The sequence below is a fragment of the Strix uralensis genome, chromosome 21 (assembly GCF_047716275.1).
Source record: "Strix uralensis isolate ZFMK-TIS-50842 chromosome 21, bStrUra1, whole genome shotgun sequence".
Lineage (NCBI taxonomy): Eukaryota > Metazoa > Chordata > Aves > Strigiformes > Strigidae > Strix > Strix uralensis.
This window is the reverse complement of record NC_133992.1, coordinates 8,274,508-8,302,084: the sequence shown is the minus strand read 5'-3', so window position 1 is coordinate 8,302,084 and position 27,577 is coordinate 8,274,508. Positions and strand designations below refer to the sequence as shown.

General features: G+C 54.2%; 3 protein-coding genes across 5 annotated transcripts in view; 1 reads left to right on the top strand and 2 right to left on the bottom strand.

The window, feature by feature from the left end:
• DDX31 (DEAD-box helicase 31) overlaps positions 1-6,386 on the top strand; it is a 50,693-nt gene extending 44,307 nt beyond the window's left edge. The window contains 1 exon segment of the mRNA XM_074891324.1: positions 5,967-6,386. Within this exon segment, the coding sequence (XP_074747425.1) occupies positions 5,967-6,111 (145 nt within the window). The 3' untranslated portion in view covers positions 6,112-6,386.
• Positions 6,387-11,741: 5,355 nt separating this feature from the next.
• BARHL1 (BarH like homeobox 1) lies at positions 11,742-20,187 on the bottom strand. 2 transcript variants are annotated; one of them, XM_074891431.1, is made up of 4 exons: positions 19,997-20,187; positions 17,935-18,632; positions 14,494-14,716; positions 11,742-12,880 (listed from the first exon to the last, which is right to left on the bottom strand). In XM_074891431.1, exons 2-4 carry the CDS (start codon positions 18,383-18,385, stop codon positions 12,586-12,588), a joined length of 969 nt encoding a protein of 322 aa, XP_074747532.1. In that variant the 5' UTR covers positions 18,386-18,632; positions 19,997-20,187; the 3' UTR covers positions 11,742-12,585. The 2 variants fall into 2 exon arrangements, with proteins under 2 accessions (XP_074747532.1, XP_074747533.1); XM_074891432.1 differs by lacking the exon at positions 19,997-20,187 and adding an exon at positions 19,029-19,111.
• A 4,144-nt stretch (positions 20,188-24,331) lies between these two features.
• The window catches only part of CFAP77 (cilia and flagella associated protein 77), a 61,441-nt gene continuing 58,195 nt past the window's right edge, over positions 24,332-27,577 (bottom strand). For both annotated transcript variants that reach the window (XM_074891230.1, XM_074891231.1), the window contains exon 6: positions 24,332-24,579. In XM_074891230.1, coding sequence (XP_074747331.1) covers positions 24,511-24,579 — 69 coding nt within the window. In that variant the 3' untranslated portion in view covers positions 24,332-24,510. The remainder of the gene's footprint in view (positions 24,580-27,577) is intronic.

Here is a 27,577-nt window from a genome sequence, read left to right as displayed (position 1 = left end):
CTGCTCTAGAAAGCCAGGCTGGAGCTCAGGTAAGGGCATGTATTCATGGACTGATGTGCAAATGGATCCAAAAATTAGAGTAAGAGACATGGCTGCTGTGAAAGGAAACATCACCATCAATCTTCATTAAGGCAGTTCAGGGACAGAGATGAGTCCTGCTTACCACATCATGATGATATAAAAAAGTCTTGTTATGAAATTAAAGTTTTATAATTGTAAAATCCATCTGATTGTTGTCTGCATGCAGCAATGCCCTTTATTACTGTCCTGTTCCACCACGGCTGCAGCACAGAGCCTTTGCTCCATCTTTGAGTGAGCTAATAGGGCTTGCACGTGGAGCTGGAAAACGTCTGTGCTGGTTGGTACGCACCAAAAAAATGGTCAACTCTCTCTAATTCAGATATATTCTGTCCTTTAGGCTGGGAAAGAGCCTGACAGAGGCAAGAATGCTGGGAGGTTCCCAGTCTCCCATCCTTTCTCCGTAGGGTGAAGACAGACCAAGGGACGGTAGTGAAAGTAAAACTATGGGGTTTTGTCTCTGTGTAGCTGAAATACAGTTGACTTCAGTAGGGGTAAGGTGGACTTTACTGTTTAGCATGTCTCGGCGTGAAGATTGCGCTGCTCTGACTGTTCTGGAACAGCGCTTGATGATCAGTCTGACTGGGTAATAATTTTCCTTGATCTCAAGCTAGCGTTTGCCTTGGCTGATAACAGAGTACCTAGGCCATCTGTTGACTTGTCGAGAGCAGGGTAGGATTGCTGATGAATTTCTTGCCCCCACTCCTCAAAAAACAACAACAGAAAAACCAACCCAAACAGGGTTGTGTTGGCTGCAGATGGTTCATCCAACACTGTAAGTAGAAAAAGCAGGTGTTGCAGCAGCCTTGGCCCAGAGGTAACCCAGCTCTGTTGCTGGCACAATTTCAAAGAGCTGTTGGAGATTCTGTCAGGCAGATTGATAGTGCGATCCATGTTGAAATGTTTTCTGATAAATGAAACAGCCTACTCTTGTCTCCTCCAAAGACACACCATGAGTTCTGGGACTGTGCATCAGAACTTTTTACTCCTTCTTCCTCAGCTGGAGCAATTTGGGAGCCTTTGGTTGCTGCAGATGCTGCGAGTTGATTAAAGGTCACTACACTTGCTGCACTGCATTGCACCAGCATTTCACACAGCTCAGGACAAAGGAACAGACAGCAATGCCAACCAAGTTGAAGGAGACATCTCTAAGAACAGGTAAAAAGACTAGCAGAGGTATCTTCTGAGCCATCAAATGATATACAAGAAACCACACTTGTATATGTACCACTGCTCTGGCATGTAGGAGTTTTTGGCTTGGAGATCAGCTGGTGATTCAGTTCTCTAAAGAAGCAGATGTGTCAATGAAACGTACCTATTAGAATTTTGAAATGAAAATTAAAAATGGTGTCAGATATTCATTCTTTTTCTTACGGTTGTCACTTGGTCCTTTCACACCTGAATGTTTTGAGTATCCGTATCCAGGATCATGGTTTGCATATTGTAACAAATCCAATCTGACAAAATCAGCTGATCATTCTTATGATCTTATCAGTAATGCTTGGGAGAAGAATAGGATGTTATACAGAAAACAGAACAGTTTGTGTCTGCTTTTCTTCTTTATCTGTTTGTGCCTTGGAGCTGTCCACAGGATCTCAGCTAAGTTGAACATCCTCAAAACTTAGTTCAGTATACTTGTCTTCGGGTTTTTTTGCTGTAGTATAGCCTTTGTTACTCTACCATCTTGTTGCTAGTGACTGTGGAATTCAGCAGACAGTGTCTTCAGAGCTCCCAAAGCCATTGATCACCCAAGGTGTGGGGAAGTCACAAACTGAGTGTCTTGAAGGTGTGTTGCATGTAAGCAAGGTGGGACTTCTGTGGTGAGTTAGTATCGTTTAGTGGAGCAGTGCACCTACGCTACATTCACCTGTTTGGGTTTTGGGTTTTTTTTTTTCATGATGTGAAAAAGGATTTGCCTTGAATCTTTTCCAGTACTCTTGGGCAAAGCAAAGAGTTGAGAGTCAAGGGGCCAGAAGAGGAGACCGACCAAATCATTCAGATTTCCTCTGAGGTAGAGGGTTGGGCAGCACCAGCACGTCTGCAGACCCCTGTGGCTCCTGAGTGGGTGGGGAAGGGGAGCAGCATCCTGGGAGTGGCTCTGCAGATGGAGGTAGATGGAAGCTGAAGCAGAGGAAAGAAGGATTTTATTCTCTTTTCTTCACTGGGCACTTTTTCTGTCTTGTTTCTTTTAGATGCTCCTTTCCTGCTGTTTCATCATTCAGTGATGTATTTAGCAAGATTCACGAGTTTCTCATGTTTAAAGAGTGAATAAAATCATTACAGTTTTCTGGAGGAGGACAGAGGGGTTTTTGTCTTTAAAAGTTTGTTTCTGGCTTGGTCTTTCCTGGCCTTTCAGAATATAACAAAGTCATCTGGGGACAGATCCTCTGTTTCCTTGTTGTCTCTCTGCTGAGGCTCTTGATACCAGCTTTTGTGAGGCTGCAACTTAATTACAGATGTGCACAGGCAGCTGTAAACCTGGGTCTTTTATTCCTTCCTCTGTCTCCATGAGGAGGAGGGGAGCTTTCTCAGACCGTGCCAAGCAATAACTAGGCTCTCTGCCTTCCCTTCCTCACTGTGCAAAGCACCTTTCTCTCCCCTTGGTAATGAGGTGATTAGATAGATCTGGGGTGATATGGGGTTTGCCCTATACCTGGAACATAAAGCCCAAAGCAGTGGTTGGGTCTAGGGTTAAGCCTTGCAAGTGAAGGGATGATGTTTCCCCCACTTGAAGTTAGAAGGTGGTGCTAACTCATCTCTGCTGGCTTCTCTGACTACTTACCAATTCCCATCTGGCTTTTATGGGAGTCCTGATACCCCATATCTAGCGTAAAAGAGTAGTAGTCCAGTGGTGCTTCTGCCTGGTATCCGGTATATCACAGCACTCAACGCCCAGTGTGCTGGCCAGTAACACAGAGAAGTCAAACAGCTTGTGTTCAGGGAGAGGTTCTTCCTAACTCGCGTGTGGGGGCTGTTTCATTTTCTGAGTTATGACTTCTCTATTCCTGTCTCATTTTTCCCCAGCTGATAAAAGTGGCTATTTTCTCATCCGTTTGAACATTCCTTTCTCCTTTAAGCCCTGCTGAAATCTTGGTGCTGTAGCACATTGGGATGGGTCAGTCATTAGTGAATCTTTTTTTCCCTTGCAAGTTCCCCTTAGCTGCACTGTTTTGTAGTTCCCCACCTAAAGACTGTTGTGTTTGGAGGGAGGGATTTAAAGGGCTGGGGATTTCTCTGCCCGTTATCAACATGATATGTTCTCATTAGGGCTCAATATAGCGTGATATCTAGACACGAGATCACAGAAAGAGATGCTGACAATCCATGTGTTTATCCAGTGATGGGAACATGGGCTCTGTCTGTGTTGCAAATGCATCTTACATTTACAGCCTTTCTGTGAAGCTTTTTGCCACAGTATCCAGTATCACCACACAGCTCTCTTAAATTAATATCACACCAGCCTTCGGCAACAGGGAAGATGCAGTTGACCTGGGGTATGAGGTGGGAGAATGGACATGAAGGCCAAAGAGATTAAATACCTTGCCCAAGGATGCTTAGAGAGTATCAAGGTCTTGCTCTGTTCTCCTGGGCTTTGTCTCATAACCACAGGGCGCCTTTCCTCGCCGATGTTATCTAGATGGCTCTGGCACAGCCCCAGAGGCTTTCACCAGTTGAGCAGGGAGGGGAATTTAAGGTTTACAACAGGAATCAGAATCTGGCCAGGGACTGTGTGCATTTTCGTGGTGTGCTGTCAGCTGCAGACTGTTGCTGTTGCCTGTGGCTCTTCCATCTCGTGGTTAAACAGGGCCTTGACAGCTGCTTTTCTTCTCTCGGTGATCAGCACAGGTTCCACAGCACAGCTCCATTGATTTTTGTGGCCCTGGTTAGAGGGAGAAACCTCCCTTTTCCCTGCATCCTTGCACTTCTATGTACAGCTGATCACCACAGCAGGGGGTATTGATTTACTAATTGGGCAATGATTTCACCTGATTGATAATAAAGCGTTGGACAACCTCCCTGCTGAGCTGAAACTCAGCCCGGCAGCTACTGGTGGATTACTTGTCCTTTTGCAGCAGATAGTTCCCTGTTGTTAAGTAAAGTGATCTGTTGCTTGGTAACCCTCGAATTACTGTAGTAAATGCTTGGAGACACAATGGAAGTGTCAAATAGAAACTTTACCAAGTGATGGAGGGGACTGAGCTGCGCTACAGAGTTCTTGCAGCAGAGCTGGGCTGGTTGAGGGCACACCTTGGCCCGGCGCTGGGCATGCACCCAGCAGCATCCCGCCGTGCTGCTGTGGCTCGTACCTTCAGGAAGGATGTTCCACAGGGCACGTCTGCTCTGCTGGCACTGCAGGTACAGCTTCACCAACAGCACGCTGCTTCATTAGCTGTACGGTCACTTTTGAGTTGATTGTCTTTTTGTCTTAGTTTCTGTGAGTTCAAACCGGGTGGTGGCTGTGTCTTATTTCACCAGTATGTCCAGTCTCTAGCCCTTCTGCCAACGCAGAGCTTGAATGTTTAATTAGGGTGAGGTTGGGGACTACACCAAAGGTAGCTCAGTCTTCTCACATGTGTATTCCAGGCTTTCTCTTCTCAGGAAAACCATCTTTCAGTGGTAATCACACCATCCTTCTTATCATTCTGGTCCATCCTTCCAAACCTACTCCAGCCACGAAACCCACACAGGGGTGGAAAACAAGCTGTGGAAAAGGGGGCAAGCAAATACCCTAGACAGCCAAGAGCTTGCTTCCCTTGCTGCCTTTGTGTGTTTGGCCTAATGAATGGATTGATCTGTTGCTGCAGCCAAAAATACTTCCTGTGAACCCCAGCATGGTTCTGGACACCTGAAGGAACACTGAAAGGCAGTGCTGTAAGGCGCCAACCTTTAGGACTTCTGTTCACTTCTCTGGGAATTTTTGAGACCTGTTACATAGCGCTGAGGGATCTGGTGGAGTTGAGAACGGTCAGTGTGAGGTTAATGGTTGGACTGGATAATCTTCAAGGTCTTTTCCAACCTAGATGATTCTGGGATTCTGTGGTCCTTATTATAAAGAGAAGAGCGGGGTGTCCAGACACCAATAGCTGTGGATACCCCATTGTGCCCAGGACCACGGGAACATTGTAGGGAACGATGTGTCCTGCCCCGAAGGGATTGCAGTTTGAACAAGTGAGGGCGATAGCAGCAGTGAGGATGAGATTTGCCCAAGGTTATAGAGCAGGACAGTGGCAGAACTTGTGGTGGAAAAATGCTGAGTGGGTTTTTATATTTATAGCTGGCAGTTTAGGGCTACAGGGAGATCCATGTTGGAGTTTAGTGGCTGGGCAGAATGCAGCTACCTTTGCAAAAGCCGGTCTCTGGAGAGGGAGGCTGTAAGGTGCATGTGATGTCTGCAGGACACTGCAAGAAAAGAGTCTGTTGGGTTTAGACTCCTGACTTTTTTTTTTTTCCTTCGTGTTTGTTTGGGTTTTTTGTGTTTTCAAGCTCTGGATTTAAGCTCTGTTTATAAAATGTTTCCATTGTTCAATGTCTTAAGGCTGTTAGTTTTTTTTATTATTATTCCGATTTTCAAACTGCTGTGTCACCTAATTCATCAGCCTTCAGCGCACAACCTTCCCTCCTTCTCCCCGCCACCCCTGCAAGAGCATTTGTACAGAACAAAGGCTTGCTTTTAAAAACGGCATGATATTTTGCCACCTTTGTGAAAACCTGTCACAACAATATCTAATTTTGCATGAGACAGAATTTCAAATCAAGCCTCAAGAAAAGGAAGCTGTTCTTCTGCTAATGCGCAAATGTCATTTTCCACGGCTATAAAATAAGTAACCCACCTAGCAGCATTTCAGAGAGAAGGAAACCTTAATTCCTCTTCTCTTCCCTCTGCCCAGGTCTGACCTTCTCAAGAAGACCCACGGCAAACATCGCCTTGCTGAGATCCTGCGATCTGAATATTCCAGTGGGATGGACACTGGTGTATCCAAGGTCAAGAAGAAAAAACAGAGAAAACCTGGCAACCAGCAGATTCCAACATAAGCCGGGACCTTCCAGTCATTGGCTGCAAAACCTGCTTGAGTGCCTCAGCCGGGGGTCAGGGTGACCTGCCAAATCAACTGAGGAGTGTTTCAATTTATCAGGCAGATATGGGAGGGGTCTTGGGGATCTTGGCCTCCTCCCCTTCATTCCATAGGTCCAAATGGAATCGAATCCAGGCGTGTCCTGTTGCACTGCTGCAATTAAATGTGGCTTCCTGAAGATGCACCACATTTCTAAGGTGTTTTTTGCAAGAAAAATAAAAAATGTTAAATAGAGTTTTCAGAGAAATGTGATGTCTATATAACATGAAAGCGAGACAAGTGTACTCGGACAGGAGATGCTTCCCTGTTTAAAAGACCTGTAGAAACACTCCACAATCTGCTTACTTGCTTATTTTTAACCAGATAAAGAGTAGTGACAGAGGAGGTGTTCCAGGAGCATGTTTAAGAGGAGAGGGGAGGCTGCCCTTTCCCCTGTCATTATCCAGGGGGACACTTTGCTCCTGTCTCAGGTAATGTAGCCACATTGCTGCCACCTTCTCTCCTGTCCTTGTGCGTTGGGGCAAGGTCTGTCCCTGGACACTGATCATTAGTTAGATTTTGCCCCCTGGAAGGAACCTCCCTGATTTCAGTGCAGGCGGCAGGATTGTGGAGAGCTCTTCAGTGTAATGACACATGGTCCCTTTGGGGCAGAGCTCATGGGCGCAAAACTTCATGTCAAAACCCCTGAGTTTGGGAACAAACGTTGTCACTGTGGGAAGGAGCCAGCGTGGAATCCAGCAATCTCCAAACTTCTCCTTGCCTGCAGCATATTGTCATACCTAATTATATAACGCAGAGTATGTATGAAATGTCTCACCTCTCTGAACATTAAAGTCTTTGCAGGCTCTTGCTAACACTTACCAGTAGTAACCCTGGATTTTGGGGTTCTCTCTGCTTTGGCTACACCTATTTTGAGTACATCCCAAGCTAATGGATTTTGCTTCTTGCTTTTCCCATTTGCCTTTTTTCTTGTTCTTGCTTATCAGAGAATTGAGGCTGCTGAGAAAAAGGATGCAGTATGGCCCCAAATGTGCCAAGGCTCCTTCACCATTGCCCAGCGTGTGAAATGGAACCCGAGCTCTAGTAGAGTCTGTGACAAAGCTCCTCTTTGAGTTGGTGAGGAGTAGGGGAGAGCAGGTGCCCCCCAGGGCCTGCAGGAGATGTACAAACTCCCCCAGGACCTACAGGTGAGCACCCACCTCCCTCTGCCTGCCTTCCTCGCTGCGCTGCTTCCAGCACCTCCTGTGACACAAGCAAGCAGTACACATTCAGAAACGGTGCTAAACCCTGCCAAAACAGCTTTCTGCTGCCTGCGTGTGTCTTCCTCAAGGAAAGAGATGAAGAGCAGCCCACCTGTGACCCAAGCCGGGCATGCTGTTTAACGCAGGACCCGAAAGTGCTCAAATCCAGTGGCAATTTCAGGTGCTGGAAGGGAAAAAGTACTGAAAAAGGTGCATAACCAGATGAAAATGATATCTGCTTTGTGCATACAGAATTGAGGGCACCTACTTTGGGCTATAGTGAGTCATACTAAAGACTGTAGGAGGGAAACAATCAGTCCAAAAGTATTTAATTTCTGAACTGAATGTAACTTTTTGAGAAACAAATCTTTTTTCCTCACAAGCAATTAGCAAACACACGGATTTTACCGCAGTACTTTTTTGAACACTTGAGAAAGATGTTAAAAAGGCACCAATATAAAATTAACCATGTTTTTGCAGAGAGAATGAAGTTGCTAGCATTTATTAGATTAAGATAAAATAACAACAAAGCCCACCCGATTTTGTTATGAGTGCTGTTTGGAAGAGTAATCAGGTTTAAGGCAAATGTCAACTTAAACAGAAAAGAAACCCCTGAGGATGAAAATGACTCAGAGTGATGCAGAGAGTGTAAGTTTGGGAAGAACTGATCGTGTGCATGAGGGGAAAATATATGACCTTCTCCTGGCTGACTGTCACATATGAATTAATAGGGACTATTGGCAAATTCATAATAGTAGGAATAAAGGCCAACAGCACATTGGTGAGAGATGTCAGGAAATCTCATTGCTGTCTGTGCTAACTGGGCATGTAACATTACAAACGGTTATGATGAATAATGTGATTTTTTTAAAAAAAAATAGAATGCCTTTTTCCTTCAGCTTTACCATCTTTTAGCAGATAGTGCTGGATTACTTGCATGATTAGGGAAAGGAAGAAGAGGAGACTGTTACACAAGAAGGATTGTTAAATGCACACGCACCTGAAGCTAAGCCAAGTTTGCTCTTAATAAACTTGAAGGCCGATGTGCAAAATGTGTTTGAATTGTAGCTGGGTCAGCAGGAACCAAATTCTGCCCTTATTTATGCTTTGGCAGCTCTAGCTGGGCTCTGAGCTGGTTTTATCCATACACACCACACAATTTGGGAAGAATCTGGTGGGTTTGGAGTTAAATTGTACTCAACTCAAAGCATCTCTTCACCAAGGCAGGGCAGGGGGCGTGGAGCAGGGGTGGCCGAGCTCGGAGCCCCCTCAGCGACAGCAGGAACGGGGTCTTGTGGGCACAGAGGCTCCCAGGTCATCTGAGCACCTGAATGCTGGAGGAGCTGCTGGGGTCACGGTGGGTTCCCTGGGCACAGCCCTGGCCTGGAGCCCTGAACTGCTATTGAATTTGTCCCCTCCTGCTCTGAGGTGCGTGGCGTGTCACAGGGGTCCTGGCTGGCTGGAAACTGCTCAGAAGGGCAGGGAGGTCAGCTCCTGGCAGCGTTCGGTGAAACTGTGCCTTCCTCTGGCTGCACCAGCATGGCTTTGGTGAGGTTTGCTTTGTTGTCTTAATTGTGATGAATAGCAGGGGCCTTGCTGCCCTGCAGCTTGATGTTTCTGCGTTTGGTCTGGAAATAATGGCCCTGTGGAGCTTTTCTATAAAGCTACCTGCGAGTCAGGCCTGGACGTGGTTTGGGTTTGCCCTCCCTGCTGCTCCTCCTCTCCCTGCTCTCATGCCTGGAGTCCTGCCTCACCCAGGAAATGCTCTTGCACCTTTTTCCAGCTCTCTTCTGGCTCCGTGTCCTTTGTGGTAACAGGAGCCCACATCCTCCTCTCCTCTGCAGCTGGAACATTTTGAGTTTGCACTTCAAGGCTTTGGGACAGGAAGAGGCAAGGAGGTCACCTTGGGTCAAGGGGCATAGTTGAACACCCGCTTTCAGCGTCTAGGTCAAACCCAGGACCCCTTAGCACTGGTACCCCACTGCTGAGAAGCACCCCTAACTAAGCAGGACAGAAAGCAACAGAACTTCCCTGTTTACAACAGCTTATTTTCTCTGTAAGCCTGGGGAGAAAGCATGAAAAGCACCGATTGTTCTGGGCTTTTCATTCTGGCATCATTTTGTTTGGTGTTCAGATGAAACCATAAAATATCTTGGCTAGAAACAATTCTGCTGATTTCATTGGATTTGTGTGTGTTGGCATGTTCAGAGGAGCAGCTTTTGTTCTTTGTCTGTTCCCAGGGTGGTGGTCCTGGTTAAAGCTGTGTCAGGAGGGGAGGAAGATGGCCCTCAAGCTGGGTAAAAGCCCAGAAGGGGCTTGAGAGCCAGGATTGTGTTTGGTCCTGGCAAACCCACTGCACTAACTGGTTTGTGTCTTGGATCCAGAGCCTGGAGCTGCCTGAAACCAACCCCCAGCAGCCTGTCTGCTGGAGCCTCTGTACCCTGGGAGAAATTGGTGGCACAGAACTGGTGCAATACTCCAAAGGTTTCCTTAATGGGGACTGGTGTTCCTTCTCAACTGTGCCATTTTTACCGCTTCATCTAATTTCAACCCAGCACAACCTGTCCCACTCCCCAGGACTTGCCAGGATCGTGCCCACCTGGCATCGGCCTCTAGAAATGAGTTTCCAGCCCGGTCAGGGGCTGCTGTAGGTGCAGGCCCAGTGCTGGTGGGTTCTGCTGGTGGACAGCAGGTCCTGCCTCTGTCCCTGCACACAAGCTGGAGGTGAGGCTGGTCCTTCAGCAGCTTCTGAGGCTGCTGAGATCCTCCCACACAAGATGCAGTTCGTGGGGCAAATGCGGTGCTCTCTGATGGGAGCCTACAGCGTGTGGTGTCTTCCCTACACTGATTTATTTTGAAGCTTGCCTTGCTTGACTCTGCCACAAGATCTCCCTGGAGGAGACTGCTCCAGCTCTCACTTCCCCTCTGCTCTCTTTCCTTCCCAGCCAGACCCAGCACGGGTCTTCCCCTTCCCGGGGCAGAGGTTTCCTCAGGGCTCTGCTCCGCTTTCTCCTACCAACCTTCTACCACAAACCGGACCCTGTCACTGCCACGGCGCTGGCTCAGACCCCCTGTTACAGGGGAGTTTCCAGCCTCTTCCAGATGTGCGATGGCAAATTTAAATATTGCAATTACAAACGTGTAACGAAGCCTTGTACTTCATTAATGTAAGAGGAGGAATCTGCTACGGCTACAAGGACAATTAAATATTAGAGAATGTCTTTGATTCACATTCCTGCTGTGTAAATGGGAGGAAGGTTGCTGTATGCTCCTTGCCTTTGCGCTCGCAAATGAAAAGCACACCCACTGCAAGTTGTCCTTTGATAGATTTTTAATATGATTTTAAAGAGTTTTGTTTGGCCTCATTCTTATTCAATGAGATTAATTTAAAGCACTTATCCCCTGGGTTTAAGTCAATCCATGTAGGATTTGGGATGGGGGGTTTGTTGCCTGGGGAGGGGGGTTGTTTGCAGGCCTCTCTGAAAGACTCCTTTCCCACTTCATTAACCCCGAGCTGGGAGCGACCCCCCTTCCTCCTCCTCCTCCTCGCCCCAGCCGAGGCCCGGGGATTTACCAAACTCCCCCATTCACATGCAAAGGAACAGCCCGGTCCACAAAGGCCGGGGGCTCTCGCCCCCAGGCGTGGCTGTGCATTTGGCCGAGCCGACAATAACCCCCCCCGGCGGGGCTGGGGCGGGGGGGGGCCGGGGCAAAACTCCCGGGACGGAGCCGGGCTGGGGGCACCGGGCTGGGACCCGGCCCGGGGGAGCTGGGGGGATGCTGTAGGGGGGCGCGGGGGGGGGAGTCCGCAGACAGCCGGGCCCGCCGGCTGCAGAGGGTTGGGGGGGGGGATGGCGGAGGGCCTGGGGGGGTGGCGGAGGGCCGGGGGGGCCGGGTCCGCAGCCCATCTGTCGGCTCCCGGAGCGGGCGAGCCGCTGCCCGGCTGTCCCGGGGACCAGCTGCCGGGCTCGCTGGCCGCGGCCAGATGAGCGACACTTTTAAAGGGTGGAAACAATCCATTTTCCAAAGCGATCATTTAAAGCACTTAGGCAATTATACACTTAAGATTAGCGTTATTAATTCACCGCGCCGGGCAGCATCGCCCCGGTGTCCCGGTCCCCCCGCCCCAGCCCCGCGGCGGAGCGGAGCGGCCGGCCCCGCATGCCGGCACTGGGGCCGGGCCGGGGCGGGGGGGCGACCCCCGGGGGGGAGCCGAGCCCCGGGGGGGGGGGCTCCCCCTGCGATGGGAGGTGGGAAAACTCCTCTTTGCTTTTCCCTTTCCCTCGGCGGCGGCTGATCCGCCAGAGCAAACAAGCAGGAGGGGAAGAAAGGGCCGGCGGAGGCGAGACCCGTTTGTTTGTAAAGAAGTTTTATTTCCACATTTAAAAAAGGGGGGGGGGGGGGGGGGGGGGGAGCGGGAGCGGCCGCGGCGCCCCGAGCCCCCCCCGCGCCCCCCGCCCCGGCCGGGCCGGCCCCGGGATACAGACTGACAAGAATCACTTACACAAATACGCCCTCAGGGTTCACAAATAAATAATTCATATACATTTTGCGCACCGTATTTACATTTCGCCGCGCTTTTTTTTTTTCTTTTCTTTTTTTTAAATTTTTTTTTTAAGTTACGGACGTCCCAAAGTCTCGCTGCGGCGGGCGGGGGCCGGCGGTCCGGACACACACCCCCCCTCAACGGCCCTTCCCGGCGGCGGGACCCGTGCCCCGCGGTCGGGGAGCCGGGGAAGGCGGGGACGGGGCTCCCCGGAGCCGTCCGGGGCAGGGATGGCTCGACCCCCCCCCCCCGGCAGTTCCTGGGGAGGGGGCGGAAAGGCAAAGCCCCCCCCAGAGCTGCCCGTGCTGCCGGCGCCGTCCCAGGCTTGGTGGGGGGGGAACACGCACGGGACAGCAACGGCCCCGCTGCCCTTCGGGGGCACAAGGGGGTAAGGCGGCGAGTGCCCCGCGGGGGGGGGGGCAGCTCTGCCGGCTCTCCGTCCCTCCAAACCTGCCCTTGCTTCTTGCATTCTTTATATATATTTAAAAAAAGACGGGGGGAGGGGGGAGTTCGGTCTCATTTATATATATATATTTATATATTTGGGGATGAGCGGGAGTCTGTCGCTTGCTCGCGGCCCCAGAGGTGGGGTGGCCCCCTCCAGCCCCCCCCCCCAGCCCGGTGGGGCTGCCCGGGCGGCCGGGGCTCACCGGGGCTGCGCGGCCCGGGGCAGGACGCCGGGCAGCGGGGGCAGGGGCGGGGGGGGCTCGCTGCCGCCCTGCAGTCCGTGGATGAGGATGCGGGGCACCAAGGGTCTCTGTAGGGCGGGGGGGGGCGCGCTGGGGCCGCGGTACAGGTAGAGAGCGGCGCCGGGGTCCAGGTTGGAGACCAAACTCTGCGGGTAGAAGTAGGGCGAGGGGAACATCCTCTGGAGGGCTGAGTAGTTGCCAGCCTCGGCCAGCAGCTCCAGGCCCACCGCCGTCTGCCTTTTCCACTTGGTCCTGGGGGGGGACAAGTTGAGAGAAGGGGTCAAGGAGGGAGGGATGCTCCAAAACCCGCTCCCGGGCTCTTTTTACCCTTCGCACACCCGCTTTCCCCGGGCTCCGCTCTCCTTGCGCATCCCCTCGCCCCGTCGCTGGCCCCCGGGGCCAGTGTCCCCCTGTACGGCCGGGCTGGGCTGGGCTGGGCTGGGACTGGGGGGGGACCAGCCCCGTGCGGGGGGACGTAGATCCCATTAACGGGGCGAGGGGGTTTCTCTCCCCGCGGCCCGCCGCGGCAGCCCGGTGTGAGCCCCACGGAGCCTCCCCGGCGGCACCGGAGCCGCAGCCGGGCTGGGATCCGCTGGCGGGGTGAAAATCCCTGCGCTAGAAATCGTGACCAACATTTCCGTCCCTTCCTGGGGGGCAAATCCCAGATTGTGAATTGCGAACGGCATCTCGCGTGTGGCAGCCACGGGGGCCCCTCGCCCCGGCAGCCCCGTCGCTGAGCCGGGACGCTGCCGCCGCCACGATGCTCCGGCCCCGCGGCTCCGGGACGCCCCTCCCGGGCCGGGGCTGCCGGGGCCGGGCCGGGCCGCTCGAGCGGCTGCGGGAGCCCCGCAGGGGGACACGCGTGGGGCAGCGTCCCGGGGCATTCGTTTGCGGCATATCTATATATATTTATATGTGTATATATATACATACATGCATGTAGATTTTTATATATATGCATATATCCGTACATCTAGGTATAGGTATGTGTACATACATATACATACATATACACATGTGTGTGTGTGTCTGTGCCGGATCTCACGGAGAAGCCCCGGACCGGGGCTCTCGCCACGTCGGGGCCGCCGACCGGGCCGGGCTGGCCGGGGAACGGGGCTGGGGGCACCGGTCCCGCTCCGGCGTGTCCTTGCGGGAGGGATTTAGGGAGAAGAGGGGGTGAAGTCACGGCCCCCGGCGCCCCTAAACTCCCCCAAATCCCCGACGTGTTGGTAAGTCGCGGATCTTTGCAGATGGCGAAGCGGGACTGGAAATGAGGGGGGGAGGGTTAAAGCCTGGGGTGAGGGAGGGGTGGGGGCTGCAGCCGGGGGTCCCTCGTTTCGTGGTCGGGGCTGGGGAAGCGCCGACGGGGGTGTCCGGATAAAGCCACTGAAGCCATCACACGTCTCCAGCCCTTTTACAGATTTGTCGCTGAAGCGCTAAACCTATTTCCATCAGTAAATTATTCATCATAATAATAATTGTGTAATTACTGTAAGGGGTGTTAATTATTGATGCCCAAAGCAGTAATTGGTATCTATTATTAATGGGCCGATGTGTTATGCTGTTGTGTTTAGCTGGAAGCCCGGTCCTGTCTCCCCGCCTTGTCCGGGCTGGGGGCACGGATCGCCCCCCTCCCCCGCGCCCCAAACCTGCCCTGCCTCGGCATCACTTTTCTCCCCCTTACTTTGGGGTAAAAGGCCCCCGGGGAGGGGGACACACACATGACACCGCCCCTCTCCTGGTGCCAGGAGGGCCGGGGTGGTTGTGGGTGCAAAAGCCCTGCCGGGTTTGGGGGTGCGGGGCCGGGGAGAGGGGCAGGATGGGACCCCGGCGCTGTGGGCAGGAGGGAACGGTGCATTTTTTACCTTCTGTTCTGGTACCACGTTTTCACCTGCGTGTCGGTGAGGTTGAGGGAGGCGGCCAGCTCCATCCTGTCCTGCACGCTCAGGTATTTTTGCCTCTCGAAGCTGCGCTCCAGCTGGGCCAGCTGATGGTCGGTGAAGGCGGTGCGGGCTTTGCGCGGCTTTTTCAGCCGCACCGGGGGGCTGTCCCGGGAGCTGGAGATCTCTCGGTCCCCTTCTTCTTTCACTGAGCCAGGAGGGAGGAAGAGAGGCCAGGTCAGGGCGGGAAGGAAAGGGAAATCCCCTCAAAAGAGGGGGGTAACCCACTGCAGCCATAACCCGGCGGAGGTACCGAGCCGGGCCCGCGGCGCATTTGCTCTGCAGCCCCGTCAGTTCTAACCCCGGCTGCCCACGGGGGGCTCGGGGGGGTCCCCGAGCCGGGCCCGGCCTTTCCCCGTCCCCAGGGCCCGGGAGCGGGGCCGGAGCGCCGGGACCCGCCGCCCTCCTGCCCAGAAACCCCCGCATCTCCCCCCGCCCCATATCTCACGGGGCAGGACCCTGCACTGGGTTTATTCCCCAAAACACAACGGCTTTCTCGATGCTTGGATATTTTTTCCCCTTTGCTTTCTTTTTTTTTTTTTTCTCCTTTTTTTTTTTTTTTTTTTAAACCCAAACCAACCCAAAATGACAATTCCGAGCCCACATTTTTGGAGCGGAAAGTCGCTGGGGTGGTGCTGCTTCCCCCCCCCCCCCCTCCGACCTCCCGGCGATGCTGAAAACAAACCTCCCTTCTCCAGGGCGCACAAACGAAATACTGGGGAAGGGGCTCCGTAAGCCCGTGCCCATGCTGTTATTTATCTTAAAAAAATGCCGAATGAGACGGGCTGGCGGCGGTTCGTTAGCGCGGTCGGTACATACGCACCGGCGGACCGACGCGGGAATTTACGCCGTGAAATGTTAGTAGGTGACGGGAAAATTTCCGAGCAGGGAAAAAAAGAAAAAAAAAAAAAAAAAGAACGGAGGGAAAAAAAAAAAAATCCCTGTTTGTGCTCGCCTTCCCCAACCTCCTGGAGGAGATTACGTAGCAAAAAGGCTCAGTTTATACAAATCGGCGGCGTTTGGGTTTTTTTTCCGGGGTTTATGTTAAATTTGCTGGTGGCGGGGGTTAGCAGGACAGGGCTGAGGCCGAACGCGAGCTGATTTCCCTCTGTAGGAAGACAATAATCCAGTTAATTGAGCCACCGGGGAGCGAAACCCTTCAACCAGAAATCCCGGCTCTGGCCGAGCAGTTAGAGCCCGAGCTGGGGACGAGCCTTAAAACACCGAGACCCGGCTCCGGTTCCCGGGAAAAGCCCCGGCACCGCCCGGGAAGGGGCCGGATCCAGACCGTGCAGGGCGGGGGAGTGGGTGGGGAGGGGGGTCCCGGTCCCGGTCCCGCTCCCTTCTGGGAAAGGCCTGAAAGTTTGTGCGGAGTTTTTTCGCGGAGGAAAACCGGGTCCGGCCTCCCGCACCCCGGGGAAGGTAAATCCGCCCCCCCCCGGCTGATCCTCGGCTCCTAAAAAGTTCCTGCTCGCCAAAGGGCTGCGCTCGGCGGCGGCTTCCCCGGCCGGCTCCGGCTCTCTCCCCCGGCTATTCCTAGCTTAAAAAAGAAATAAAATATATATATATATAAATATATATATTGTGTTTTTTTCGGTATTTAGGCATGGGCCAAATCCTGCCGCCGCCGCCGCGGGTCAGGCCCGACCCCGCAGCCCCTTTGCGGGGTAAATCAGGGACGTTTTGCCCCAGGAAATGCCGTTTTACAAAGCAGCAAAAAAAGGATCGCGTTGAGAGCGGAGACCTGCACCCGCTACCCCGTTGAAACGGTGTTTTCCCCCTCATTTAAACTGTGGTTTCCTCCCCATTTAAGCTGTGTTTTTCTCCCATTTAAGTGGTGTTTTTCCCCCGATTTAAGCGGTGCGTTTCCCCACCCACCCCACCCCCCCCCCCCATTTAAGTGAATTTTTTTCCCCATTTAAGCGGCGTTTTTACCGTGGCCGTGGCTGCCCCGTCGCAGGGGCAGGCGAGGAGCCGAGGGCAGCTGGGGTACCGGCCCCCACCCCAAACCGGCCCCCCCAGCCCGGGCTCGGCCGGCTTAAGGGGATGCGGAAAACCCGCGTTTCTTCTCCTCCTCCCTCGCTTTTTTCGCGTCTCGGCGATTTAGGGGAGAAAAGCTGAAGGAATTCGGGGGCGGGGGGGGGGGGGGGGGGCGGGGGGGGGATGTAGGAGGCGAAAACAAAACGCCAAGGTGGGAATCGCGGCTGTTTTCGATCCCGGCCCTGCAGAGTGGCGGGGCCGATCCCAGCCTTTCTGCCGGGTCACTTCCAGCCCCGGCACCGACCCCGGGCTCCGTCCTTCCTTCGGGGCGAAAATCCCCCCGCTATGCCCTGAGCCTCCCGCCGCGTTTGGAGGCTCTTTTGGGGGAATATTTTTTATTTCTATGAACCGGATTTCAGCGTAGCTGCTCCGGGAGGGCCGAGGGTGCATTTGCAGCCGGGCCGGGGGCTCGGCCCGTCCCCCCCTTTCCTGCCAGCCCCCCGAAAATCCAGCAGCCCCATCAGGAGCCATCGCCTCCCCTTTTCTGCCCCCACCCTCGCCTTCCACCTCGCAAACACCCGGCAAACAATTTTCCACGGGTGAAAGTTTTTTCAGGGGTGATGGGGGCGGGATGGGCGAAGACACCCGGGATAAATTGCTCCGGGGAGCGAGGACCGACCTCAACTCCCCCCCCCCCGTGCTGTTCCCGTGCACCCCCCGCCCCGGCTGCCGCAGGGGGAGGCCGGGAAGGGGCTGCGAGGGGCCCGGGAGGCCGGAACCCCAGGCCCGGGGCGAGCAGTGGCCGCATCCAGCCCCACTCCCCGCCGGTGCCGTGGATGCGGCCAGGGGCTCACTGTCTGTCGTGTTCGTTTTTAAACCATCTCCAAAATAATAATAGAAATAATACAAATCGAATACAACCCCGCCGACTTTCTTGTTCATTTCTCACCGGAGCGGGAGAAATACCCAGCAAAACCGTGATTATTTTGTTATTGTTTTCTTTCTTTTTTTTTTTTTTTTTTTTTTCCCCCCCAGACAGAAATCCGCCCCCGGTTCTCCTCTCCCCGTTCCCCGCGGGTAGGAACGAAACAGCCGAATCTTCCCCGCGGAGAACAGCCCTGCGGATCCCCCGGGCGCCTTCGGCGAAGCGCCGATTGCCTCAACCCCTTCCACCGGGCCGAACACTCACCGAGCCCCGGCATCCCTCCAAGTTTTCCCAAGTTGCTGCCGACCCCGCGGTCATTTCGGGGGCGACCGGTGCCACGACCCTCCCCATCCCCGGGGCGCGCCGCGGGCGGCTCCCGGCGCACCGGGAGGCTGCGGGGCCGCCGGAGGCGTTGGGGTCCAGGCCGCCGTGCGAAGCCCAACGGGGTGAGCGGCTCTTACCTTTGTACTCCGAGTCCGAGGAAGAGCTGCTGGTGTTTTTTTCCATTTTCTCCCTAAAGTCCTCGCCGGGCTTGGTGGGGATCCTGCCCGCCGGCTCCTGCCCGCCGTGAGGTCCATTGGTGCTGGAGTAAGGGGCGCAGGCGGCCAGGGGCTTGCAGTCGGCCAGGATGTCTCTGATGAGGAAGGAGGACGTGACGGTCCGGGACTGGGAGGGAGCCGAGACCTGCCCCGGCTGGAGATGCGCATCCAGGCCCGGCCGCGGCCCCGCCGCCTCCAGGCACTCGCGGCCCGGTGAGCGGGGCGAGGGGCACCCGCTGCTGCCCTCCGAGCGGGGGCTCAGCTCCAGCGGGGACCGGCCGTCGCCCACCAGCGGTTCCCCCTTGGGCACAGCCGGGCTGCCGGCTCGGTGGGAGAGGATGGAGTCGATCCCAAACCCGGTGGAGCCCTCCATGGCCCCCGCGAAGTGCCGGCGCTCACACGGGCATTGGCGGGGAGGGCGCGGCGGAAGCGGTTTGATAATGATAATTAACAATAACAGGAGGGGGGGGGGGAAGGCAAAAGGAAAAAAAGGTAAAAATAAAAAATAAAAAAATAAAAGAGCAAAGTTCAGCCTGGGTTCCGGGCAACAATCGCTGCAAGGCTCTCCGAGGCGCCGCGCGTTAGATCCAGGGCTGCTCCGTCTTCAGCATCGCGCCCAGCTGCACTCACAGACAGACAGACAGAAGAGGGGGGGAGAGGGAGGCAGAGTCAAACTTTGGCCGCGAAGGGGGTGGCGGGGGGACGGACCCCAACCTCACCCGGGGTCCCAGCCCCTTTCCCGGCCACCCCACCCTTGCCCGGAGCCGCGGCTGGGGGGCAGCGCGGGGGCTCCCAGCCGGAGGTGGGGAGGCAGCGATCGATAGTGAGGCTTGGCAGCGCCTTAACCACTTAATGATCCAGAAATCAATGGGGAAGGGCGAGGGGAGGGCGGAGGGGGTGGCCAGCCGTCGGGCCGCCGAGGCGCCCCCCTTCCCCGCCAGCACCTCGGACAGCGCCGGGAGGGGGGTGGTGGGGGGAACCGGAGTCACTCCGGAGCTAAGGAGCTTCTTCAGCACCTCGGACAGCGGCCGGACGCCGGAGTCACTCCGGAGCCTGCGGAGCCTTCAGCACCTCGGACAGCGGCGGGAGCGCCGCGCCCTCCGCGGGGGGGGGGGGGGGGGGGGGGGGCAGAAAGGGGGGGAAAATAGGGAGGAAAAAATGAACTTGTGCCACTCCGGCTCGGGGACCCCGGTCCCCCTCCCCGTGTGAACGCGCCCATTGGCCGCGAGGCGTTTTGGGGGATGTCACTCCCCGGCGGCGACACCTTGCAGCTTGATTAACGGAAATTAATTGCCGGCCGGTTCCCCGCGCTTTCCGGGCGGTTTCCGCCCTCTTTTGCTGTCATTATCCCACTGATGGGGCTCGTAATGGGGTGATTAGCCGCCGGGGGGGAGGGGGGGGATGTCGCGGGGTTGCTGCTTTCTGCTCGCCTTTCCCCGCGATTAGCCGATCTGCCGGTCCCTCCCAAGCAGGGAAAGTTTCGCTGGGCGTTAAAATTAAAAAAAAAAAAAAAAAAAAAAAAAGAAAAAAAGAAAAGGAAAAAGCACGGAAAACCTCCCTAAAGCCCCAGCGCAGAGGCGGCTGCTCTGAGCCCGAGGTGAGCCTCGGAGTTGCGAATTTCGTTAAATCCCTTCGAAATCGGTTGTGACCGAGCGGAGAGGTTCAGCGCCAGCAGCCGCGGGGGCACCGGGCAGCCGCCTCCCCCGCGCACCGCGGCGGGGACCGGGCATCGCCGCTCTTCTCCTCTCCCAGCGCCCAGCGGCGGTACCTACTGGTGCAACTGGGAAGGGACCACGCTCAGGGTGGATTTTTTCCTGCCGTCAACCCCGGTTTAAATAAAACCGCGATGGCCTCAGCCCGGGCTGCCCGCCCTGCCCGCCGCCTGCCCGTTTCTCCCGGAGACACCAAGTTTCCTCCCTCCCGCCCCGTCGGGGGGTTTTGCTGCTGCTGATCTCAGGGGGACCGGCTCACGCAGGACTCCCACCTTCTCCCGGTCAGCCTGGCTCCTGCCTCCTCGAGGGTTTATTTAGGGGCTTTTCCTGGGGGCAGACCCTTCGCCACGGAGATGAGGAAAATGTCCACACCCGGGTGCGGGAAGCTGCGCCACTTTAAAGCGACGTCGCTGGTTATTTCTCAAATACTCGATTTCTTCTGTTCCCCACCTTCCCGGCCAGGCAGCTGCATCTTGTCCTTCTTCCAAAGCCGCCCTTGGCCGGCAGCTTGGAGGCGATCAAGGAGGGGAGAGCCCCCCCCACCACCCCCGGGAAGCCCGGCTGCCAGCTGTCGGGCAGCGGCGCAGGCAGGGCCCCCAGCACCTCCTGCCCTCGGCCCTGCAGGCTCGGGCCGGCTGGGATCGGGGCAGCGGAACAAAAGAGTCTTATAAGAGGAGAAGGCCAGGGACAAAATCAGCATCAGACCCGGTCCCAGCCTGCCCCCACCCTGCGGGTGCAACTGGCTTGGGGGGTCCCTGGGTGAAGGATCCCAGCACGGAGGTGCTGTCCCAGTGCCAGGGACTGGGAGCCAGGCTGAAGGGTCCTGGTCTGCCGGGGGTCGGTTTTGCAGCATCCGTCCCCCCAGACGGGGTCGGGCCAAGCGTGGCTTTGGGCTGGACCAGAGCAACAGATGTGCAGGAACTGGTCCCAGTGAGAAATGGGGCAGAGACTCCGATGGGGTTTCCCAGCTCTTTGCTGTGTGACTGTGTTGGCTCCCGGGCTCTGGCAGCCTCCCTCCCCAACCAGTAGACCCCATTTGGGATGGAGGTTGGCACTGGGATCGGGACCAGCACTGAGGTTGTGTTTGGGACCAGGAATGGGACTAGAAGAGGGAGCAGGGCTGGAAGTGAGATTGGAATCAGGATTTGGATCAGCCATGCAGGGACAGGTTTGGGCTGGTGGGTCTGCTGCTGTAGTTCTTTCCCTTGAACAAAGTGCCTGCCTTCAAACAGCCCACTCTGATGCTGTGCAAGATTTTGGGGGGTAGGTGTGTATGTGGGGCCCAATCTTCATCCCTGAGCAGACACTAAGTTGTGCCACCCCCAGCCAAGGCCCTGGGGACAGATTGTCACTCCTAGGCTGTACTTAGGGCTCCCAGCAGCTACAGATGCACTTGCTACTCATGTTTTAATGTCAGTGTGGCTGACATTAATTATTATGAATTATTAATATTATTATTACTAAGTTGTTTCAAAACTAGACTTCCCAAGGCAGAAACATGCCCCATTCTGCTCACATGTGGTGTCCCCCACTACATCACTGGACACTGGACAAGAGGGGTCCAAATGATTTCCCTGTGGCTCCCAACACAGGTAGGAATTCCTGGGTACAGACTCTGAGCAGCATACACTGCCTTTCCTCTGTGTGTGTCTGCCCTTAAACCTCATTTTCTAGACCGTTCCTGTTCACAAATACACAGGCATGCACCAAACAAGAGCAGACCCCCAATGCTAGCCGTGTTTCCAGTCACCTCCTCACAAGCCCCAGTCGCACGCTGGGGTTGGCTCTAGGACTCTGACAGTTTTGGGAGCTGCTGTGCATCCCACCTCGCCGGGTGCTTCATGCTCTCCTGGCACCAATGCCCAGTGAGGTTTGGCCCTGGAGCCATGGGGCAGAGCTGTCCCCCAGCGTTCCTAGAGGTTTGGGGTGTGGGGAGAGCTCTGACAGGGCTGGGGGGCACCTCCACAGCCGGGACAGGGGCTGGAGGGCTGTGGCTGCTGAGCTGTAGCAAGAGTTAGTCCAGAAGTATCTGCTGGCGGTGCACAGGCCAGTATCCTGGAAGGGTCTGGCTTAGGCAGGAAGATCCCCGGAGGCTCAGTTGTACTGAATTTCTCTCTGAACCCAAGCTGGGTGCTCGGAAAGGCCGTGCCCAGGCAGGCGTAGAGAGATGCTCAGCAGCGACAGGCTTCGGTGGGATGCTCCGGTAACGAAACGAATGTATCTTCATGAGAGAGAGAAGGGCAGAGAGGCTCGGGGGGTGGGGGGAAACGGCAGAAAAGCGGGGGGAGAGTCAGCCGGAGGATCGCAGTGGCGGGGAGGAGCGGGGCCCGGCGGTGGGGAACCTGCAGCAGCGTTAAAATCCCCTGTACCAGTGGGTGTCACTGCAGGACAAGGAGCGTCCGGCGGCCGAGGCTGCGGGGGGGGTCGGGACCCCGGCACGGCCGGGGCAGGGGGGAGAGGAGGGGGCCGCCCCGCTTGTGGCTTGCTTGTGGCCCCCTCCCCGTGAGCTTAGCCACGGGCTGGGGGCGGTGGGGAGCGGGAGCCGCCGTGGGGACGAGTCCGAGGTGGCACTTCGGGGGGACGGGAGACATGCGGCTCCATCCCTCGCCCCCACGGCGGGGCCGGGCGGGGGGGTGCCCGGCCCCACACGGGGTGCAGGTGGGTGCTGATGCAGTGGGGAGTGGGTGCCCCGCGCTCCCGCCGGACAGCCCGTCCGAGCTGTAAGATTCGGGATGTTTCGGGGCACGACCCTGCTCAGGATTTCGGGGCACAGCGGGGCTGTTGGCTACAAGCCCCACTGAGTGGTGTCTTCTCCTGAACACACTTCGTTTGACTCGGCTGTTGCTTTTTGGGGTTCTGGTCTCTTTGGTGGCTTCTTGGGCCTGTCCCGAATCTGCATGGGCTTGGTTCATGCCGTGTTTGTTTGCCAGCGCTTTTCCAGCCTATGCGGGATTGGCTGGAGATGTTTCCTTCCCCCCCCCCCCCCCCCGCACACCCCAAGGACCTGAGCAGTTGCTGCAGGCAGACACTGATGCTGTGGCTGGAGCAAGAGCTGGATGTGGCTCCCACCAAGCAGCCGGGCAAACCTCGTGCCTGGGTTTCTCACACACTCGTGAACAGTATCATTTTTAGCAAGACAAGTCATTTAAGGCCCGGCTTCCTCCCTCTCTGGGGAGGTGGGAAAGGTCTCCGGCTGTAATCCACCCCTGCCAGCATGGCAGACCCTACTGTTATCCCCCTAGTTATTTTAGATGGGTTTTATTTAGAGGCCTGCACTAAAAAGAGGGAACCACATACCAGGTGATTCCTTTCCTCCCTCAGCTCAGGTGTGGGCAGGGTGGAGTTTGCTACCGCTGCTTCCTTATATAAAGGGCAGGTTGAGGCACAAGCTGCTCCTAAGGAGGGGATGTGGGAAGTGCCAGAGCAGCTGCTGTGGAGCCTTCCTTGTCCTGGCAGGGGTAAGAAAAGCTGCCCCTGCAGTTTGCTTTGTTCTTGTGTCCTGAGCAATGCAGTTGAGTGTTATGAAGGATTCTGCTCTTTGAGGTTTGGGTTTAAAAGTTTGATTGAAAATCTGATGGGGAATGAGCCCTGGGAGGGCTCAGAATAGCTTCTTCATGTGCTGGTGGGTCTATGTAGAAAGGCTGGACTAGCCCCGGTGCTGAGGTGTGTGGGGCAAAGTCATGCTGGGCACATCCACCCACTCTGCAGTGCTTGTTACTGGCCCCTTCTTGAGCTGGGGCTGCCCAGGACAGCAGATCCCATCTCCTGGAGCATGGCCCTGTGGTGCCCAGGCTATCCCAGGGTGAACACACCTGAGCTCTCCAAGTGCCAACAGGATGATGAACATGAAATCTGAAAACTGGACTTAAATACGACCTGGTACAATTGGAGATAAAACAGTAGATTGAGAGGCTGACTACATAGGAGTAATTAATTATTCCTCTAGCAATCTTGGAGATGCACAGTTAATCATGGTTATCAGCAAGCGGTATTTTCTTAAGGTGAAATGCCCTGTTGGTTGGAGATGGATTTTAAATGTGTTGGTACCTGTCTGAGCCTCTGGTGTCACCTGTTGGTGACCAAGCTGGGTTTGGGTGCTGTGATGTTGAGTTGGTGCTGGTGCAGTTTGAGTTTGTTCAGCAGCTGCTTGGAGAGGCTCAGCCCTGAGGGACACCAGGTGCCAGCAGCTCTTCAAGGGTAAGCGTGGAACTGGCTGGAGCCATCTTCAAGTGGTGGCATTGCTCTGTGGTGAGGCCTCAGCTTGGCAGAGCCCCTAAAGCAGGTGTATGGATGCCTTCACACAGGTAAGGGCTTTGTGGCATCAGGCGGTGATGGGAAGTTTACTTGGCAAAGAAATGAGAAGGACTGATGGATTATGAGATATTATAGACCTGACATCGCCTGGGAGATGGTTGCATTTAATACATGTGTTCAGAACAGACAGTGAAGGAGACTGTTCTGCTTTCCCTCTGGGGCTGTACTGGTGCGAACACTGCCCTGTTCCTGCTGGGAGTGTTGTTACCTTGAGCACGATTAGAACTGTGGTGATCAGACTGAGTAAGGTGGTGTGCATCTGACATGAAGCAGTGAACAGGCTGAGACAATCATTCCTCTCGTATTTATGATTTATTTGGCTATATCTGCATTTGCATAACTCTTTAAAAAGAGAGAGAAAGCCCATTGCCTGTGGCTATGGCAGGGTCTAGGGGCTGTGGTGCCCAGCACAGCGCTTCAGCCCTCGCTGCAGAGATGCTCTGGGGAAGGGGACCACTCTCGCAGGCACTTCTCAGTAGGAGGCACTGAACGCCTTTTTACGAGCGTCACGGTCTGGAAAAGTACTGAGATGAGGCCCAACCTATAACGAAAGGAGCAGATAGACGATTGGTTACAGGGAGCAGCCAGCCAAAGAAAATAGGTTGTAGCACAAGCAGGGAAGAGACTGCAGATTAGCACAAGGGTTTTTGCCTGTTTAGGAGATGTTGCTCCAACCGAAGTTAAACACTTAACCTGTTTAAAATGAGGACTGGTTTTCTGATTGACTTCAGGAGATTCTTATTTTGCTCTAGTAACAAGATCCTGTAGTCTTACTATGGTGTGTTGGTTGTCTGATGTTTTCAAATGCTGGCATGCCTTAAGATGGACCCTGAAATAAATACAACTTGTTTTCTACAGCACAGGACTTGCGTGCTTCACTGAGGGGGGCAGGATGGGCTCAGAAGGCCCTGTTGGGGTCAGGGATTCTTACATGACCTCCCCAACAAACAGACAAGCAGCCTCTCCCCAGGAAGCAGCTTGGAGGGGGGGGTGGGGGTGTGAACAAATACCCATGACAAATAAACAAAGGGGAAGTCATCTGGGGGAGAAAGGTCCCAGGGCCTTTTGGGGTGAGCAGGGGGTTTACACACAGCTGCATGCAGCAAAGCTCTACAGTAGATGCAGAGTTACTGAGATGTGTGAGTATCTTCATCTACGAAGCTGGTTTACCATGGGGGGCCACGGGCTTTACCTGCCCCAACACAATTCCTTGTGCCATACGTCTGCCTTGTGGGGATGTGCGGAGCTGCCTCCCGCTTCCCCCACCCTGCTCAGGCTGGCTGGATGTCGAGTTTTGCATATGTAAAAATACACAGCAGTCTCTGCCCTGAAAAGCTTGCTAGTGATCTCATTAATCAAGACAAACAAAGCATATTTAGCTATTCCCCCTCTCTGGAGGAAGGCGTTCAGGTACTTAAATATGCATTTGAGTGCCTAACTTCAGACAGTTGTTTCTGGATGTTTTTGCTTTTTCACAAGCAGCAGCAGTGACATAAGCCCTCTCCGGGAGGGAAAGGTGGGGGAGGCAGAACCAAGGGCTGCTAAAGTAGGTGGGTAGCCCCTGGGAGCTGGCAGGGACAATCCCCAGCTGGGCCAACTCCAGTCTCCCATTAAAGATGCAGGAGTTTTTCCTTCAGAGCTGGGATTGTTAGAAAAATCCAGTGCCTGCAGGTAAGGACAGCTGAGCTGCTTCTCTTGAATGTGCCTCTGCCTTCATGTTCACTGCCCACCACTGCTGGGAACTGGGCAGAGGGAAATTTCTGCCTGGGATTGGGCTGAAGCTGCAGGGGAGGAAACAGCAGTTCATTCACTTTAGTCTTGGTACAAAGCTCCCAGGTGAGAAATGTCACACTGAGCCACAACTGGCAGTAATTAAAATTAGCAGAGCCTTGACAAACTTGAGGGATGCCAGCTTTTGCCCTCAGCATGAGTAAGTGGGAAGCACCAGGTGTAGGACAGGGGACAAGTACTATTTTAAAAAATGAGAAACCCTCTCATAATGAGGGCCAGTAATTAGATTAGAGTCAAGATAAGGGTGTCCTTGGGTCAAAGGTCTTATTATGACAGAGACTGGTGTTGAGAAGTCACTGCCAGTGATGAATCCTCATCTCTGATTCTTGTAATTCACATTTTAAATGATGAACCCAAAGGTACTTCCTCTAGAGAGAGCTGATGATCTTTACCATTACTCTGATGTGGTTACAGACTGTTATGCCAGGATTTTGTCTGAGTCATGGATTTGGAGCATTGGCTGTAGCAGGACAGGAATATAGTTTGTAGGCACAAGCCTTGGTGTTTTTTCTTGCAGGATGATGGAGCTGCAATGGTTTTCAGCTGCAGATTAGAAGCAATGTTTTGCTGTTGTTTCTTGCATTTGTTATTGACAAATTAAAACCTGCAGGACACTTGCAACTGGGATGTGTCATGTCAGTGCTTGCTTCAAAGAATTAGAGGGGCAATAAAATCCTTATCACTCTTCATCCTTAAATATGTATTTGGGGGTTATTTTCATTTAGGTTTCCCAGTTATGATAATGTTTTAAATCGGAGGCCTGTAAATGATTGTTTGTCAAGCATTAGTACCACCACATGTGTGTTGCAAGCAGAAGCAGGATGTTAATACAGGACTAATAACTTGATGTGAGATGCAGAAAGGCTAAGCTGGTACAGGGAAGGCAGAGCTCCCCTGGCAGCAGCAGAGCATGTACCCCAGAGACTGACCAGGGTTTTGTGGGTGGTGTTGGCTTTGGGCTTGTCGATGACGAGGTCGGTGCTGGGGTGTGTGTGCTGTAGCTGCTGGGCACTGTGAGCACCCTTGAGTGGTCAGTAAGTTTAGTTTCTGGGGGGAAGTTTTAATTAATATAGCTGGATTAAATGGTTTGTGATGATTTGTAGAAGGTGTTGAGAAAGAACCTGTGACAAGGGCTGATGTAAGGCATAAGCAGCTCTCCTGCCCTGGAAGGGTCCATGCTCAGCTGCAGGGAGATGTGGCTGTCCCATTCCTCCCAGCACCTGCCTGGCTCTGGCGCCTGCTCAAAGGCAGCTTCCCAGCCTTGTACGATTTTTCACTTTAACAACAAAGCCGCCCCTAGACTCAGCCTAGTTTTTCCATCATCCATTTGATCGAATTCTTTTAGTGGGTGACAAAACACTTTCTTGAGCTCTCTTTACAGGAAACCAATCTCTTTTCCTTTTTCAAAACCTCCCTTATTTACAGGACTCTAACAAATCCTGGGTCTTTTAAGTCCTCTCCTGTTTTTTTTTCTCAAAACAACACAAAACAGTGCCATGTTTGTAGATTTTTTTTCAGGGGTGGGGGGGAGGAGGGAATAAAATACACAATACGGAGAGGGGTAGGGTGTACACGCTGACGCACGCCGCGCCGAGCATCCCCGTACAGACAAAACCCGCGCGCGCGCACATCGAGATGCAAATGATTTCCGTGAAGCTATCACTTGTAAAGCTTGACAGAAAATAATGAGAAACACTAAATCTTTTATAAGGTCAACACTCAAGCAGCTGTCAAACAAGAAAAGAATT

Excerpts from the sequence above, each read along its gene's own strand:
- BARHL1 (XM_074891431.1), bottom strand. The coding sequence starts at position 18,385 with ATGGAGGGCTCCACCGGGTTTGGGATCGACTCCATCCTCTCCCACCGA. Across the intron at positions 14,717-17,934 it reads CTCGGACTCGGAGTACAAAG|TGAAAGAAGAAGGGGACCGA; the intron begins GTAAGAGCCGCT and ends CTCCTGGCTCAG. Across the intron at positions 12,881-14,493 it reads ACGTGGTACCAGAACAGAAG|GACCAAGTGGAAAAGGCAGA; the intron begins GTAAAAAATGCA and ends GTCCCCCCCCAG.